An 18,074-nucleotide genomic window follows, 5' to 3' on the forward strand; every position below is an offset into this window, starting at 1 on the left:
CCTATCAATAATAAAGAAATTTACATAGCCTAAATATCTGAGCTTTGTTGCTATAAACAATTAACAATAAATTTTATTTCTGGGTTCTTTTATATATAAACAAATCTTTTTTCCCAAAACTATTGCAGTACTATGCCACTTTAACTCACAGAAAGCTGTATTAAATATCTAAATAAATTAACACCTTTTAAAATATTTATCACTGATTTACTAACACTGAACTCATGATAACATATGAATAAATGAAGATTATCTAGGTCAGGTATTTTCTTCATAAGACATTCTTTTTATAAAATAGTTTCTAGAGAGTACTTTAACATTATTCTTAGAAGTCAAATGAATAAACAACGAAATCACCAACAAAATGCACAGAAGTATAAAAAATGTGGCAATAAAGAGATGACAGTATGAGAGCTGTCTGAGAGCCTCAGCTGGGAACATGAATGCTGGTGATTCAAAATTTTCCCACTTTATAAATGACTACCAAGTCATCTGTACCAAGTACTGACTTTGGTCACAAGTAGATTACTGCAATTAAGAAATCTGAGAATAATGAAGACTGACTGTATAGATGCTTAGACTTACACAGAAGATGTTAGCCAATTTAAGTCTTCTGTGAGTTTTAGATGTAATGCTGTATTCATTTAATACCTCCTTAAACTTTAGTATCTATCTTATAAGTATTATGCAGAAATAAAAACATGCAAATAAGGCAAAGCTATAAATACTGGATTTCCATAAGAGAAGGGCGATTACCAATCATGCTTTTGCCATTTACCTTCAAAAACTTCAGGTGCCATCCAAGCAGCACTCCCCTTGTTATTGGTCATATGTGTCTGAATGTCACAGGCTGTACCAAAATCACAGATTTTTAAAACTGTCCCTCCTGCAACAAGCAGCAAGCTGTTTAAAAAAAAAAAAAAAAAATCCAAAGCTTAGAAGACCAATATTTGGCACTATAATAAAGGGCATAAATTCATGGAAACAGAAAGGGTTAAGCAAAATGTTATTTATTTTCTGTGAAATGGTATCTGGTCACTGTGACAGCTGAATAGTTTGGAGACAAATCAGCCAAAAAATAACTCAACTTTTACCTACTAACTCTCTCAGGGAAACTGTCAGACCCATATTTTGATGTCTCCCTATCTATTTTACAATCTTTCCAGGTTATACTTCTCTTTGTGCTAATGTAAAAAATGGGCTTAAAAAACTTCCAGGTGAGGGGCCCTCACCTAGAGCAGAGGGTTAAAGCACTGCACTAAGAAGCTTAAGCCACTTCCCCATGAGTTCGATTCCCGCCTGCCCCAGAGGAGATCCACATGGCGCGGCAGACCTCTCCTGACCCGCCCACTGCTCCCCTCAGCAGTGTACTTCGTGAATCTGCCTGTTCTGTACCCCACTCTGTCTCTGGTGAATCCTCTCACCCTCCGCATCTCTGGCCTGTACCCCAATTCTGTACGAATAAATAAGTCTTTAAAAAAAAAAAAAACTTCCAGGTGGTCAAAAAATAATATCCTGAAATGACAGGGTATATATATCAATATCTTTATAGATTAGCTGTCCTCTGGACTTAATCCCCAGGGCTTTTCAAGCTGTCAATAAAATCTAGTTATAAAATTAAGATCACAGATCTAGAAACCACCATAAATCAATTTAGCAGATTATGACAGCAATTAATGAAGTTGAACACATTAAAGCATATCACAACTAGTAAGATAAAATGCTGTTTCATGAACAGTTCCTTTCAGTTCTTTCATTTCATAAATGTACATATTACACTTGATTGTGAAGTATTTCTTACTGTGGAATATGATTTAAAAGTTTGCAAGCCAATCCCACTCCTAGGTATCTACCCAACACACAAAAACACTGATTCAAAAAGATACCTGCACCCCCATGTTTATTGCTGCTTTATTCACAATTGGAAAGACATGGAAACAGCCTAAATGCCCAAAAATGGATGACTGGATTAAACAGATGTGGTACATATACACAATGGAATATTACTCAGCAACCAAATAAAAAGAAACACATGTCATCTGCAACAACATGGATGGAACTGGAAAAGATGATGCTTAGTGAAATAAGACAGAAAGAAAAGGAAAAATACCGGATGGTTTCTCTCATACCAGGAATATAATGGAACAGGCAAGAAAATAATGATAATGATGAACAGCTATATACCAGAGATATTTTGTGGGGATGGAGCGGGGAATGGGATCAAAAACAGTGGGGGAGGGAAATGCACTGGACTATGGTAATGGCACATGGGTGATTTAATGATGGGAAGCCCAAGGGGATTGCAAATGAGATGGAAAAATGCACAAAATGATGTAAAAGTAAACTATATATATATATAAAAATAAGATTCAGAAGAGAAAAAAAAAAGTTTGCAATCCTTTTTTCAACCTTACAATGAATAAAAATGAGTTTTTAGTTTGACCTAATGTTTGGTTAGCTAGTTACTATCTCTACTTCCTCCCATCTGAGCTCACAACAGTATTATATATTTCACAGCTTCTGAGCAGTTAAGATATCACCGCTTGGTCAAATAAAATGCGGCTTGAAGTGATTACTTCACTTTCAAAGTCTGTCCCATAAAAATTTCTTTTTTCCATTCTTGTACATACATCCAGGGACCCTGGGAAAGAGAAGTCAGCTTAAACCTGGGAGTAGAAATGAGATAAACTAGTGAGAACAGTGATTCCAACAGTTGAAATCTATGGAGAATGTATCAAGTTAGCCAAGAGTGACAAGTAATACCCAGAAGAGATACTTGATTGCTTTAAAACAGTATCAAGAGACTGAAATAGCTGACACTATCCTTGACTCATTTCCTAGGGGAAACAGCTAAGGACTAATTATGGGGGTGTAAGAGGGGAGGGAGAAGAGTGCATAGGGGGCTTTATATTGTCACAGGTGAATAAAGAAGAAAAAAATTAAAAAGGGGATACACACCACATGTGCATGTTTTTCATGAACTGCCATAAAAACAAACCCCCCAAGGCCCTCCCTGGTGGCTCAGTGGGTTAAAGCACAGCACTGAGAAGCTTAAGCCACTTCCTCATGAGTTCAATCCCCGCCTGCCCTGGAGGAGAGCCACATGGCGTGGCAGACCTCTCCTGACCCGCCCGCTGCTCCCCAGCAGTATACTTCGTTGATCTGCCTGTTCTGCTCCCCACTTTGTCTCTGGTGAATCCTCTCACCCTCCGCATCTCTGGCCTGTACCCCAGTTCTGTATGAATAAATAAATCTTATAAAAAAAAAAAAACAAAAAAACAAACCCCCCAAATTTTAGTGACTATTGAGGGAATTCTGTAATTCTTTCAAAGACTCTAGATTCTCAATATAGAGATATTCAGAATATTTTCAATTTCTATCCAGAAGCAAGAGATTGTCCTTTGACACCTCTGAAAGAGCAAATAAGCACTCTAAACTTTTGTAGAATTTCTACTATGTGTGGATATTGTGCTAGTTGTTAAAGACACAGCAGCAAGCAATACCAGTTTTTCTCTGCTGTTATGGAGCCAACTACCTAGGGCAAACAATAGATACTGCAAGCACAGAGTAAGATTTATAGGCTAACAGATTCTAGAAATAATGCTAATATGAATAGGTGTTATTAGAACAAAATGTGACTGAAATAAAAATCTCACTAATGACAACATTCTAATCTGAAGCTTAGATAAATGACTAAATGATAAAGATGAGTAAAAATAAACAATCATGAGTAAGCCGAAAAGAAATGAGAAACTAGTGTGCAACAACCCAACTGAACTAGGGAGCCGGTTTAGGCTAGTGAAAGAGACTTATCACAGTATTAGAACTCACTTTGGTGGTTTCAGATCTCTGTGGATTAGAGCTTTGGGTTGCATACTGTGAAGATAAGCCACTCCTTGGGAACACTGTAAACACCAACTCATTGCGTGGGCAGCAGTGTAATATGGCAATGGTTCAGCACCATGCAGCACTGCAAAAGAAAGGCACAAACTAAAAAGAACTTTATTGCATATAAAAAAATGATACAAGGTAAATGCAACAAGTCAGAACACACCAGTTGTATCTGTCTACACATGTTCTCATCAATCCTGCTTCAAATTCTTTTCTAAATAAAAAGATGGGAAATATATAGTACTTTTAAATAGAAAGCTACCACATATGTACTTAACATTCAATAGTATTATGATATGCTATATTCATTCAAGTAAAATGAATATTGGTACAAATTTTCAATCAAAATAGTTTTGCACATTATAAATTATAAGTAATGAGGCAAACTACTATAAGAAAAGTATTGAGAAACAGTACAGAAGGAATCAAAATAATGAGTGTCAAGTTTTTTATAATTATGTTCTCAGTAACAGCTAAAACTTAAAACAAGAGTTTCAGGTACTACTAGGAATGATGAAAAATTGGGCAGTAAATGAACTGGTGTAACAAGAGAATACATAAGTGGTTGGTGATTCTGTTCTATGAAGATAACTAAATGATACATAACTCTCTTTCATTGTTATAATTAAAACATTTCATGAAGTAAGTTTTCACAATTTTATTTCTTAAGAAAGCAAAATTAAGCGAAATGGACATATGATTAAAGAGTTTTGAAATGAGGAGGTTCGAAGCTAAGCGTGGGCAAAATCTAAAAAAAAATTAAAAGTGAAGATATTTAAAAATCTATTTAAAAAGCAAGTTATACTTCAGCTAAATGCTTTTAACATTATGAAAAGTACTTCAATTTAAAAGATTGATATACTTAGACTTCTAAATTTCACATGTAAATGTAGCATCTTATCATTTTTAATCTTAAGCCGATTTCTTTCTTTAATTACCTCCTTTTGGGACTCTGAGGTATAGAGTGAAGAACATTAAGTAACTTATAGTTTATACTTAAAAGCTTTTTAATTATATTGCTCTACTAGCTAAAGACAGGTCTAATGACACTCACCATTATATAAAGAGCCCCCTTCAGCATATTCCATCACAAGACACACCTAAAAGAAACATATGACAGATTAATCAGTTATAACATCTTAAGGGATTTAAGAGATAACTTGCTCATTCTTTGATTTTATAAATGCTTTAATAACCATTCTTTTGGTCTCCACTATGTGAATGGCATTAAAGAAAAAAAAGAATCTATGATCTACAACCTTATCTTCTAGCAGTCCACTGTTTAAGAGTAACTCCTCTTAGAGTGGAGACACATAAAAATATGATCACGGTTTTCTGGGGGCTTTCTTTAGTGCCAATGAGTACATAGTGCCACAACAAGTGAGAGTAATCAAAAAGTCTTATAAGAAAATGAGGTTATTAGCAGACCACCTAAGATAAGTCTTCCATTATATAATGGGTTGCTAAGACTAGAAATAAATTAAATATATAAGTACATCTAATCCATGACGATGTTATTGTGTTCAGAAATATCATAACATATCAAAATAGTTTTACAAACCACATATCTGTCAAGTTGTTCCTTACTGACTGGGGACAATGAAAAAGTGACACACTGACCGGATTCAAGCAGGCTCCATATAGCTTTACAATGTTCGGATGGTTCACACGGGATAACTGTCGAAGCTGTTAACAAGTTAAGATCACTTTTAAATAGTGTTAACTATTAAGGAAATGATTTTACATCATTATTAAAATCTATGGTTGTACAAAACATTAATTTGATTGTTCAACAATAACTATTCTGTAACAGGTACTGTGGTCCTAAGTATCTCCCCAGGGGAGGCCAGAATCTCTGCTCCAAACTTGTTGTAGATTAGTTTTGGGATAGATGTGTACACAAATAATTAAGGCAATGAGCAAAGTGTTATAACAGGAGTCACAAACAAGCATGATAAAACTAATAAGAAGAAACTAACTTTGCCAAAAATATTAGGACACCATTCCAGAGCTGGCTCTGGGCTGAGTTATCTAAGTCAGAAAGAAGCCACGTCATTGCCATCATCATCATCTTTATAGTTACAGCTGAACAGTCTATCTACACTAAACCAGGCTCTGGTGGGCACTTGAAGATACTGCAACAACTCTGAGATACTCTCACAACTCTGCAAGGTTAAGTATTATCATTTCTACCTTAAAGATGTAGGACCTTTAAGATATATCGTTCAGAGAGTTAAATGAGCCCATTAAGCACAGTATTACAGAAAGTGATGTAGAAGTATTTGAACTTAGCTCTGTAGGACTACAAATCTATATTCTGTCTTCCTTACATACCATCTCTCATCTCTGAATTAATTCTTTCCTATCCACTCTCACTGCTATTGCCTTAGTAATTCTAATATAAGCTAGTGTGGTAATGTCTGTGGTCTCCTAGCTGGTCTCTCTTTGTCTAGTTTTAATCTTTCTTGATCCAGTGACTGACAGTGAGGCCAGTAAAGGTTTTGGCTGTATTCACTCCCTTTGTGCAACATCTAAAACTTTTTATTATATACTATTAGAAAGCCTATGTTTTTACAGTTAATATTTGTGGATTTCTGGCCCCAATAGAGAAGTTAATGTCACTATTTATAATACATATTAATTATGTATCCCTCTTGTTAAGTTTATGTGTAACCTTAATTTTCTCCCTTCCAACTATTACCTTTTAATTCTTGATACCTGGTAATTGACACAATTCTTTTACCTAGTTTTATGAAACTGCCAACATAATATATCAATAACATCATATAAACTATAAACAAAAATCATAAATAATAATAATAAAAAAAACAAGGCTAAGGCCAGACTGTTGGATATCAAACCACTCATGAGTAATTCTAAACTCATTCAAGTAATTACAAAAATCCCCTTCATTATATCACCACTAAATTTTCAATTCTCTATATTATGCATTTAAAAATATCATGAAGTACATTATGAAATTAAAAGTAAAACCCCAGATATAAATTTAGAAGATATATACAAAAAAGCACTAAGCCAAGAAAGTTAGAAATAAATCTGAAACTGCAATTTCATTAAATTGTTCACAATCTGTAAGAGAACAGAGTTGAAAATTTTTGTTAAATGAGAAAAACCAAATCTGAAATTATTTTCCTCTGAAATCATCTCATTTAAGTTTCTAAAAATATTCAGTTAAATCTGAAAGCACAAAACTTCCCTTCTTAATTTTAGATAATGGGAGACAATACCACTTCTTTTCTTTTTCAAAATTTAAACTCCATGCCTTGAAATAGATCTGAATTACTATAGATAAAGCAGTATTTTAATTCACCAATGAATTAATTTATGTAATATATTCCCTTTTGCCCTAATTTTTAATCAGAATTCAGAGTGTGAATGAAAAATGTTCCTAGAGCATTACTTTTGTTTCAACCAAGTCACTGATGCTAAAGTATAGTGAACTGACAATTTAAAAAAAAAAATTTAGCTTTTGGGCCCTCTCTGGTGGCACAACGGGTTAAAACACAGCAATGTGAAACTAGCCATAGCTGCAGCTGCTTCAGCATCAGTTTGATCCCTGGCCAGGGAGCTGATCCACATGGCACAGCAGACCTCTCCTGTCTTGCGCGCTGCTCTCCTCAGCAGTATACTTTGTCAGTCTGTCTGTTCTGCTCCCCATTCTGTCTCTGGTGAATCCTCTCTTGGCACCTGCACCTCTGGCCTGTACCCCAGTTCTGTATACATAAATAAATCTTTAAAAAAAAATCTAGGTTTTATTTAGTTTTTAAAGTTTTTTCATAGAAGAACAAGGGTGTAGGCCAAAGGTGGAGAATTCACCAGTGACAGAGTGGAGAGCAGAACAAGTGGATTCACTGAAATATACTGCTAAGGGGAGCAGTGGGTGAGACAGGAGGGGTCTGCTGCACCATTTGTGGGTCAGCTACCTGGCCAGGGATGAATTCAGGCTGTAGTAATGACAGCAGTGAAACTTAACCTCTAGGCTACCAGAAAGCCCCAAGAAATGACAATTTTTAGAAATGTTTTTTCCCCATAATATTAAATTCAGAGTATCTTGAAGAAGTACACAACAGAAATGACAGACCAACTTACCTCTACAATAAAAGCTTTCCTCTCAGATTCACTTTCTATTTGTTTAATAGCAACATCTTTTGCTCTCCATTTAGCTTTGCAAACTACTCCAAAAGCCCCTCTTCCAACTACCTGAATTAAGAAAAACAACAACATAAAAATCAGAAACAAGTATATCCAGACCAACATGTAACAAAGAAGTCAATATGAAAGTTTTATTAAAGATTTTAGAAGTCAGCACTATCTGGATTTGTCATGACCAAATGAGAATTTTCATTAAAATTGGGAGACAGGGAACTACACTTTTCTCTATTTTTGAATATTTATTAGCTATACACCTCTTCTTTTTCAAGTAAAGTCAAAGACAACAAAAAGAGCCTTGGAAACAAAAAAAAAAATTTAAACAAGCAAGATGAGTGAGAAGTCAGAGAAAATGGTTTGGGAAAACAAAAATAAAAAGCAGGAACACTTAGTAAAAGCTGTACACTATCTTGTTTGTGAAATTAAAAACAGCTTCTGAATAGGGGTACATACTGCAGGTTCAATTCCAGACCACCATAATAAAGCCAACAGCTCAAAGAGGGTCAAACAAAATTTTTTGGCTTCCCAGTGCATACAAAATTATGCATACACTATAGTGTAGTCTGTAAAGAGTACAACAGCATTATGTCTGAAAAAACTATGTACCTACCTTTATTTAAAAATACTTTATTGCTAAAAAAATGAAAAGTGAAGTGAGTACATGCTGTTGGACAAATGGCGCTGGTAGACTTGCTTGGTGCAGGGTTGCCACAAACCTTCAATTTATAAAAAACACAGTGTCAGTTAAGTGCAATAATGTGAAGTGCAGTAAAAAATGATGTATATCTGTAATTTACTATGAGTAGGGAGGGGAGGGAAAAGGATAAAAATATAGATGACGGACTGGTCGCTATGAAGGAGAGACAGCACATGGTATTATCTACACAATGGAATATTACTCATTAAGGAGAGAGAGAAACTATTGATACATGTTATAACAAGGATAACCCCCAAAACTATGCTAAGTGAAGACACAGAGACCACATTAGGTATGATTTCACTTATATTAAATATCCAGAAAGAACAAACCTGTACAGATAAAAAAACAGATAAACGGTAATGTGGCACCGAGAGTAGAAAGTGGAACTCACTGTAAATGGGCAGGAGGGAGTCTGACAAAGTGGTGTTTAAAAATTGGCTTTTGGTGATGTACAACTAGATAAATTTTTAAAGACCACTCTTTACTTCAAATGGGTGAATTTTAGGATATATAAGATATATCTCGTAAAAATTCTATTTTAAAGGCTATAAAGTGATTATGTGCTATTATTGAAGCTTCCAATGGCTCTAAACGCTTATACATCCCTGGAGACAGGTACTAACACCATCCTCATCTAGGTTTAAAGACGTAAACTAACTTGTACATGCTGGTTGTGGGGAGTGGTTTGATGCCAGGCAGTATACTACCACAACGTTAGGGGTTCTCTTTTGTATACATATAAAGCCTTTCATGTATCAGACAGTAGCAGTTGTATCTTTCCTTGGTGGAGAAGTGTATATTTTAACAAACTTTGCATAAACAAATCCCAGAGCATGCAACTTTTGTAACTAGTTAGGATTCTCAAGTAATTTTTCATCAACACTCTTTGTAGAATGAAGAGTACTAGTAATTAACTACTAGGACAGCAGTTATGAACTGTAATGAATGACCACTTTAGAAGCAGACACAGCTCAAATTCTATTTCACATATGCAAAGCAGTATGGACATTTTCTAGTAGCTCAAGGTATTAAGCCACATGAATGGCTAGCATTTGTTGAATGACTACCATGTGTCAGGCATTACTGTCTCTGTGTTACATGCATTAACACATTTAATCTTCTTCTATTTTAAAGGTAAACAAACCAAATCATAATGTTGCAACCTGCCCAAGATCACATGGCCTGTATTCAGAGATTTAAGGACTAGAGTATGTAATGACCAACATACTGTATACTCACTTTGCATGTCACTGGCTCAGAGGAAACTGAGCTGCTTTCAAGCAAAAATAGGTGAACATCTCAGTAACTGGTCCTTCTTTTGACTTTTCCTCTTACCCTTCCTAGTTGAGGGTGCCCAGGAGCCTCTTACTGTTTTAAGTTCTTACTGTTCTCTGCAATTCTCATTACAAGAAAAAGGAACCAGTGTCTCATTTGCATTTATCATCCAGCTGCTTCACCATGAGTGGGGTACTGGCTACATCTGGCACCAGTAGAATGGAAAGAGCACCCAACGGACGCTCTTGAACCCAAAGGACTTGACTATAGATCTTGTCTAATTACTTAGCTATTATTGCTAGGCAAATTAGTGCCAGTGAGCAGGCAGATGCTTACATTTTCTTAGTGAATAGATATAAGGGTTCATAAGTCAAAATCAGGCGTTTCTTTAAACACCACAAAAGAATTGTATGTGCTTGTTGTAGGGACTAAGTCTGATAAACACTACTTACTATTACCTTCTCTTACTATAAACCGTGATGAACAGCAAACAGGTCCTAAAACAAATTTCAACTTTATGGAAATATTTGGCTAAGAAGGTATGGATGGAGACCAGCCTACCTAATTGATATTACTATAAAATAGTAATTATAAGATAATTTAGTATATTCTTCAAATGTATCAAAGCAACTGGTAGTAGGTGTTCTCTTGCTTCACTTTCCTGTTGTGAAGAATAACCATGCAGAGATGCCAACCACTACGTATATTTGCGGATCAAGCATGGTCACAAAAACTGTGTTAGGTGTGCATGACTAACTGTGATACACAAGTGCCACCTAGTGATGAGATGATGCTGATTTGGGGCTTTTGACTTAGTCATCAGCGTAAACAGTGGGCAAATGTGGATGCAATAAATGTTCTCCCTTTTGCTTGAGAAAGCAATTTTCGGAAACACTCTGAAATACAAAATTGGCATATTCACGTAAAATGAGAACCTATGATGTGAAGAAGCTTCCACTCACATCAGGATCACAGATATTTTGTATGGATGGTAAAGGCAACAGATCTAAAGTCCAAGATACTCAAGCTTGTACACATAAAGTACAGGATAGAAATAATTGCTATACTTTTAAAGGAATGAGGTTACAAGTACAGATACAAATTTTTTCTTCACAACATGATATTTTTTTCCAATGGCATAAATGCAGATATTAGTAATGAAAAAAAAAAAAAAGAAAAACATGAATTGACTCTTGCCTTTATGGGATGAAAGAGAGGTAGAGAAGAAATTCAAGACAAAATTTTTAAAAAGCTTATTCACTGAAGAAGAATCATAGATGAGAGTCTAGAATGGTAAACTAAAGAATCACCCCCTCCTTTTCCAGAACAGGTATAAAGATTAGAGGGCAGAAAGAACACATACTCCTTACTTCTCACCGGGATCCTTAGGAGGAGGCAGTCTTACAGAATATGCCTTTCCAACATGGGGAGCTATAATCAGTAAAAACAGTGGTCAGGAAGATAGAGAAGGAGGCCCTACTTAGTTTCTTACGTTATTTCAGCGAATAGATATAAGGTTCATAAGTCAAAATCAGGCATTTCTTTAAACACTACAAAAGAACAGTATGTGCTAAAAATGATATAGAAAAACTTGTCAAGAGAAATCCAAGTAAAACTGAAAATTAAACAGTCTTCTGACTGCAAGAAGGAGATTGTTGTAGGACAGAGCATTAACTTCTATTAGAGGCTGTGGGCTGGTACACAGCTCAAATACAAGAAACTAACAGTATAATTCAGCTCAGTTTCAGAAGTTCAATAAACGTCAAAGGGAAAGACCTCATCAGCAGGGAAAAATGGGCGATGTCTCTTGGTTTCAAGGAGTGAAAATGAGGCTCATATCAACAGAATGATGAGGTTTCTTTTGTTTATGTCTTAAGCCAGTACTTCTTGAATGTCTACAATATTCAGGTACTGGTTGGGATACCAGAAATGTAAGCAAGATAAAGGTATTTTCTAAGGGAGCAGGGTGGGGAGGAGAAAAGACAACCAACATACATAAAGGTAATTAAGAAAAATATCAATTAAAAAAATTGTCATGTAGAAAAAGCAGGATATGACAAGAGTGGTGGAAATGTCAGAGTGGACTGTATGGGAAGACCATCTGAAGAGATGAACGTGGCTATCTGAGTGGCTTGGGGAACCAACCAAAGGAACAACAAATGGACAAGCTTCAAGGGGGAAAAAAATCCCCCATTTCCCTAATCAGCAATATCTGAACCCCACCTCTAGGCTAGCTGTTAGGCTAGGCAATGAAGCCAGAGTTAATTCAAGCTCTTACTGATTATATTCTTGTGGAAGGAGACAAAGAGGTGACAAGATATAGAAGAAAAAATGCTATGTGTGCTAAGAGGAGGAACATAATTGTGTATGAATATACATGTGTGTACATGCATTCCTCCTCACTCCAATTTTAAATAGGGCAGTTCTGCAAGGCTTCACTAAGAAAGGTGACATTTCAGTGATGACCTAGAGAAATACTTAGAACACTTGGTGTAGGCAGTACACAGTGACAGAATAAAAGAATGAGGCATGATAAGGCTGGAGAGACAGGGACTGGATCCTGAATGGCTCTTTGCACCATAAGGAGTCAGTTTTAGTCCAAATACAATGAAAAGCAATCGGAAGAATTTAAAGATGAAAGATGTGATATGTTTTATATTAAAACAAATCATTCTAGCTTTTATGTGAAAACAAAAGCTAGGGACAATAGAGGATATAAATAAACATGGTTGGAGGGCTGTTACAGAGACCCAGGTAGGAGAGAATAGCTGTGAGGACAAAGTTGATGGTATTACAGAAAAAGGCAGGTCTGGGATATTTTATGGAAAGAGTCAAAAGAGCTTGCAGGTGGTCTGCGTGCTGGCAAGATGGGTAGGGAGGAAAAAGAGAAGAATCAAGGATAAAGTCTAGACTGGAATGTAGTTTAATGAAGGAAGAGAAAGAATGGAGCAAGCAGAGTTTTTAAAAAAAATACCACAGGATTCTCTTTTAGTTATACTAAGTTCAAAAGGCCTATTCATTATCTGAGTGGAGGTATCAAGAAAGTGGAGAAGTGACCTACATAGAGTCAGGCAGGAGATAAAAACTTGGAAGAGTCATTAGCATTTAGTTGGGATTCCCAGTAAGATAAACAAGAAATAACATGTTGATACTGGTTTTCCAAAAATGAATTTTGAAGCATGTCAACATTTAAAATACAAACAGAAGGAACCAGCAAATCTGAGAAGGAACAGTCAAAAAGGGAGCAGGTAAGCCAGAGGAGGGTCACAAGAAGTCATGCAGAGTTTAGTAGAAAGACAGATGTGGAAGCAGCCAAAGCATCATGTCAGTGGTTCTCAAACCATGTGGTCTGTGGGTCAGAAACATCACTTTGAAATTTGTGAGAATTGCAAATTCTCAGGTTAGAACCCAAAATTTCTGAGTCTTACAATAAGGTCCAGCAATGTTTTAACAGGCCTTCAAATGGTTTTGCTATTTGAGAATGACTGCATCACATCACATTAAATACATAACAATAGCTAAAGTATTTTAGAGGAAGCCCGAGACTAAACAGCCTTCCCCTGCTATTAATACCAGTGAAGCTTTTCAGAGCACTGAGACACCACCTTGGGCGGGAAGAAGGGAAAAGGATATTTCTTGTGTGCAACCCAGTATTTCTCTTGGCACATGGTTGATCAGCCAAAAAAGAGTGATGTAATGGCAATGGAAATACACTGAAAATTGAGGTACTGTAACAAGGTGCTCCCTAGGACAAGGGGAAGTTCCAGGTTCCCTGCCCCACACAGAAGGAGGGTGGAGCTGAGCAGAGAAAAAGGAGAGAAGAGAAGAAAAAGGAAAAGGAAGCAGGATGGAGAGCCAGAAGGAGACCTGAGGAAGCCACATGGAGCAGCAAGCATGTGATGAAGAAACTGTGTTTGTTTCCTGACCCTGGGCTGGTTAAGGCAGATGTGGGTGAGATACCTGTAGGGAGGTGACTATGGCAGTGTTTATATTGATTTTGATTTTGCTCTTTTCCTCCCAGATTTGTCTGGCCATTTCTGACCCTTTTCCATAGGTCCCGGCCAGAAGGTGCTTTAAGCCAGGGGGCAGCTTTCAGGCCTTGCTTTGGGCCAATCCCTTTTGGGTTGACTTTTGCCCACGAGGGGATGGGTAACTTCAGGTGTTTGATTTAGAAGTTACAGCCTTTGTGTTCCATATTGTATATTTACTGTGTTAAAGTCCCTTTTCATTAAAGTTTTATATGTTTTGTCTTGACGCGGCGGATGGCAGAACCCACTTAGAGCTGGCAGGTTTGGGGCTTCTGGGGTGCCCTCTCCCTGTCCTGGAACAGATTTGGTGTCCTGTAACAGTACTAACAATGAAAAATCTAATACTCAAATTACAAAGTACTACAAATTACAAAGGAAGCCACTTTTTAATTTATGTTCATAAATATGCTTTTTGGTTTGCATTCATGTCAGAACAGTTTAACTTTCTTGAAGACATTATCTCCCAAGTCAATTTTCACCAAGAGGGTAAAAAGGGATTCAAATTCTAAGTATCTCCCTGCCTCACATATATCTGTCCAAAATGGTGAACCTAGAAATAAATATTTCAGATACTTTTCTCAATCACTGATTTGTAAAAATAGAAGAACAGAGGAATGCAAAGAGGACTTTGTTTTTAAAAGGGAAGTCAATTTGGAAATAATGCCTTCCAAATTTACTTGTTTTCTGATTCAAAACGTTTTCAGATTAAAGCTATTAAGATATGTAACTTTCCCTCAGTGGTTTAGTCCTTTTGTTGTGGGTCCAGAGCTGTAATCTTAAATAGTAAAGCAGAATTTAGTTTCTTTTGTTTTTGAAAGATTTGACTTATTTATGCATACAAGAACTGGGTGTAGTCCAGAGACATGGAGTGTGAGAAGACTGACCAGAGACAGAGTGGGGAGCAGAACAGGTGGATCTATTGAAATACACTGATGAGGGGAGTAGAAAGGGAGACTGGAGAGGTCTGCGACACCATGTGGGTCACCTCCCTAGCCAGGGATTGAACTCCTGCTACAGTCACTGGTGATAGCTTGATAGAGCTGAGACTTTAACCCCTGAGTCACTGAGGAGAACCGCAATTCAATTTCTTAATAAAAGATGTAACAAAAGAATATGAGATGATGTAAAGAATATCTCCATGCAATTTAGCATTGAAACAAAAAGCAAAACCAGAATTAGCTGTGTTTTACAGAAAGAATTCTTTTAAAGATGCATTTTTTTTAGGATAGAAAACTACTGCATTCTTTCATCTGTCGGATCATTAAATAAAAAAAGAACAGAACACTTTACATAAACAGAAAAGATGTATGTGCCCTTGTGCTCTTAACTTACTATATAATAATTCTTGTCCCCAATTCATGTTATTTTTAGTTCAGTGACTGTACTTGTCAGTTTGGTGTGGCCCTCTTCTGTAGACTATGTGAATGGACCTTGGCTATGCTGCCATTACTCTGGCTAGAAATTTGGAACATGACAGAACAAGCATAGATCTTACATTTATTAGTTGGGACTTGGAGCCTCCAACTATTTCAGAACTTCAATATCTATTAATAAACTGTGGCAGAGTAGAAGTGCCATCTGGGACAAACAGACTTGATAATATAAAAGCAAAGCTTTGGTTATTCAAACTTTTAAAGGACTTTTCAGTTTTTTTAAAGCTTGCTGGAAGATATCTGACCTATTGATCTTCCTTTCAAATAAATGCTTTTGTCACCTCTTAAGTGACACATACACAAAATAAAAATTATCTCTGTAACTTCACTGCAATAACCATTCAAGATTTCTATTGACCAATAATTTCACAATGAAGAATTTATAAATAACTTTGGATATTCATAATTAAATGCTGGCAAACAAATGTATGAGCTCAGTAGACCAGTATAAGTTAGGTTTTTCTTTGTATCAATTGGCCATATGTTTAGAATCTAAAACTACAAAATATATATCACTGCCACTCTATTTCTCCCTTTGAAAACAAAACGTTTGTGTGCCTGTGTAATGAAGCTTAAATTCTGATTACCTGTATCTTGTTCACATGCTATACTTATAGTCAACACTGTGTCTCCCTGTTAAAAAGTATAGAGAGGGACTTTTTAGCAATATAATAAAAGTTTACTAGTACTTGGCATATGGCATCTGATCTTTTAGAACACCTTAAACCCTGTTAAATAAAAATATTTGCTGGTACAATTAAATCTAATGAAATTAAGACCTGGGAAGAGACTCAAAGTTGACTTCTAGTGTAATTGCTGCTTTAGTCAAATCACAAAGCTTACTTTAACCTCTGTTTTATCATATGTAAATAAAGAGAACCATGGCCTCCCTGGTGGTGCAATGGGTTAAAGCACAGCATTATGAAGATATCTACAGCTACTGCAGCAAGAGTTCAATCGCTAGCCAGTGTGGTAACCCATATGGTGCAGCAGGCCTCTCGCGTCCTGCCCACTGCTCCCCTCAGCCTGCCTGTTCTGCTTCCTATTCTGTCTTTGGTGAAACTTTTCACCCCACCCTCCCCACACCCCACCTCTGGCCTGTACCCAGTTCCTATACGCACAGCTAAATAAATCTTTTTTAAAAATAAGACAACCAGGGCCCTCCCAGGTGGCACAGCAGATTAAAGCACAGCACTAAGAGGCTAAAGCCACTTCAGTAAGCGTTCGATCCCCGCCCTGGAGGTGACCCACATGGCGTGGCAGACCTCTCCTGTGGTACCCGATGCTCCCCTCAGCAGTGTACTTCGTTGATCTACCTGTTCTAATCCCCACTCTGTTTCTGGTGAATCTTCTCACTGCCCCTGCACCTCTGGCCTGTACCCCAGTTCTATATGCATAAATAAATAAATCTTTAAAAAAAATTAAGAGAACCAAACTGGACACTAAATTCTCATAATTATGTTGTGATACCTTCAGTTATGTACTAAAAAAATTATATAAAATCTTCTTGGTACTAGTTATTGAAGTTTCAAGTGTGAATAAGGAACCTTACATTTTGCTGGGAGATACACAATTTCAGTGACTGGCAAGTGCCATGAAAGATAACAGAAGTGACAAGAGCAAAGTTGCTCAGAGAAAGCTTCTCTAAGGAAGTGACATTTGAGGTGGTGCCTGAACTGTGGGAGGAAGCCAATAATGTGGTTTTGGAGAAGAGCACTACAAGTAGAGGAACAACTACAAAGATAATTCATTTAGTGTCTCTTTCAATCTATGATACTTGCTTTATTCAATTTAGTTTAAAATAAATAACCATAAATAACCAAATAAAGCATAAACTATCTAAACTTAAAAGATGTGTGGAAACAGAAAAACCTAATCAGAAATTAAATAGCTTCAAGGGGAAGAGCAAAGTAACTTTCATTTTTCCCAAGCAAAAATGTAAAGAGCTTTACACAGTGACATATGAAAACTAAAGTTCTAAGCATGAAATGATGTAAGTCTGTGAAAGCATTTAGTAGACCACGAAGTACAAGTTATTATTATATAACAATTTGTAGTCTACAAGCATAACAGTTCCCCAGAGTAGACGTAAATGCTTATTTAAAAACCACAATTCTTTTATACTGACTCACTGAATTTTTATTCTTAAAAAAGAAAGAATGTAATCCATGAAAGTTAGATCAACTATCCATCTCTGAAAAAGGAATTTATCATAGAAACACACACACACACACACACACACACACATCCCCCTTTTCAAAATACAGGTCCTTCTTTTAGCTATGTGACCTTAAAGCAGGTCACTGTTCCAATCTGGAACTCAGTTTCCTTGTAATATGTGCCAGATATCATGTTGGGTGTTTTGCATATATTGTCTACTTGGATCTGTTATACAGATACAAATGGGAAAGAAATTATTATCCCTATTTTATAGTTACAGAAACCAAACATGAAAGGTGTTAGGGAATTTGCTTCAAATTACACACTTCATAAGTGGTACAATTGACTGAACCTTCCTTTACCTCCATAGGCTTCATTCATTCTGTTTACACCACTTGTAGTAAAAAAAAAAAAAAA

At 36.3% G+C, this 18,074-nt stretch overlaps 1 protein-coding gene across 2 annotated transcripts in view; it reads right to left on the reverse strand.

Annotated features, from left to right (window-relative positions):
- Window positions 1-18,074, reverse strand: part of MAP3K7 (mitogen-activated protein kinase kinase kinase 7) — a 56,159-nt gene that overhangs the window by 36,488 nt on the left and 1,597 nt on the right. For both annotated transcript variants that reach the window (XM_004673700.2, XM_004673701.2), the window contains exons 3-7: window positions 8,002-8,112; window positions 5,512-5,577; window positions 4,946-4,991; window positions 3,832-3,970; window positions 779-903 (exon numbers count right to left, since the gene is read on the reverse strand). In XM_004673700.2, coding sequence (XP_004673757.1) covers window positions 779-903; window positions 3,832-3,970; window positions 4,946-4,991; window positions 5,512-5,577; window positions 8,002-8,112 — 487 coding nt within the window. The remainder of the gene's footprint in view (window positions 1-778; window positions 904-3,831; window positions 3,971-4,945; window positions 4,992-5,511; window positions 5,578-8,001; window positions 8,113-18,074) is intronic.

Source organism: Condylura cristata, unplaced genomic scaffold (assembly GCF_000260355.1).
Source record: "Condylura cristata isolate star-nosed mole 26May11 unplaced genomic scaffold, ConCri1.0 scaffold00001, whole genome shotgun sequence".
Classification (NCBI taxonomy): Eukaryota; Metazoa; Chordata; class Mammalia; order Eulipotyphla; family Talpidae; genus Condylura; species Condylura cristata.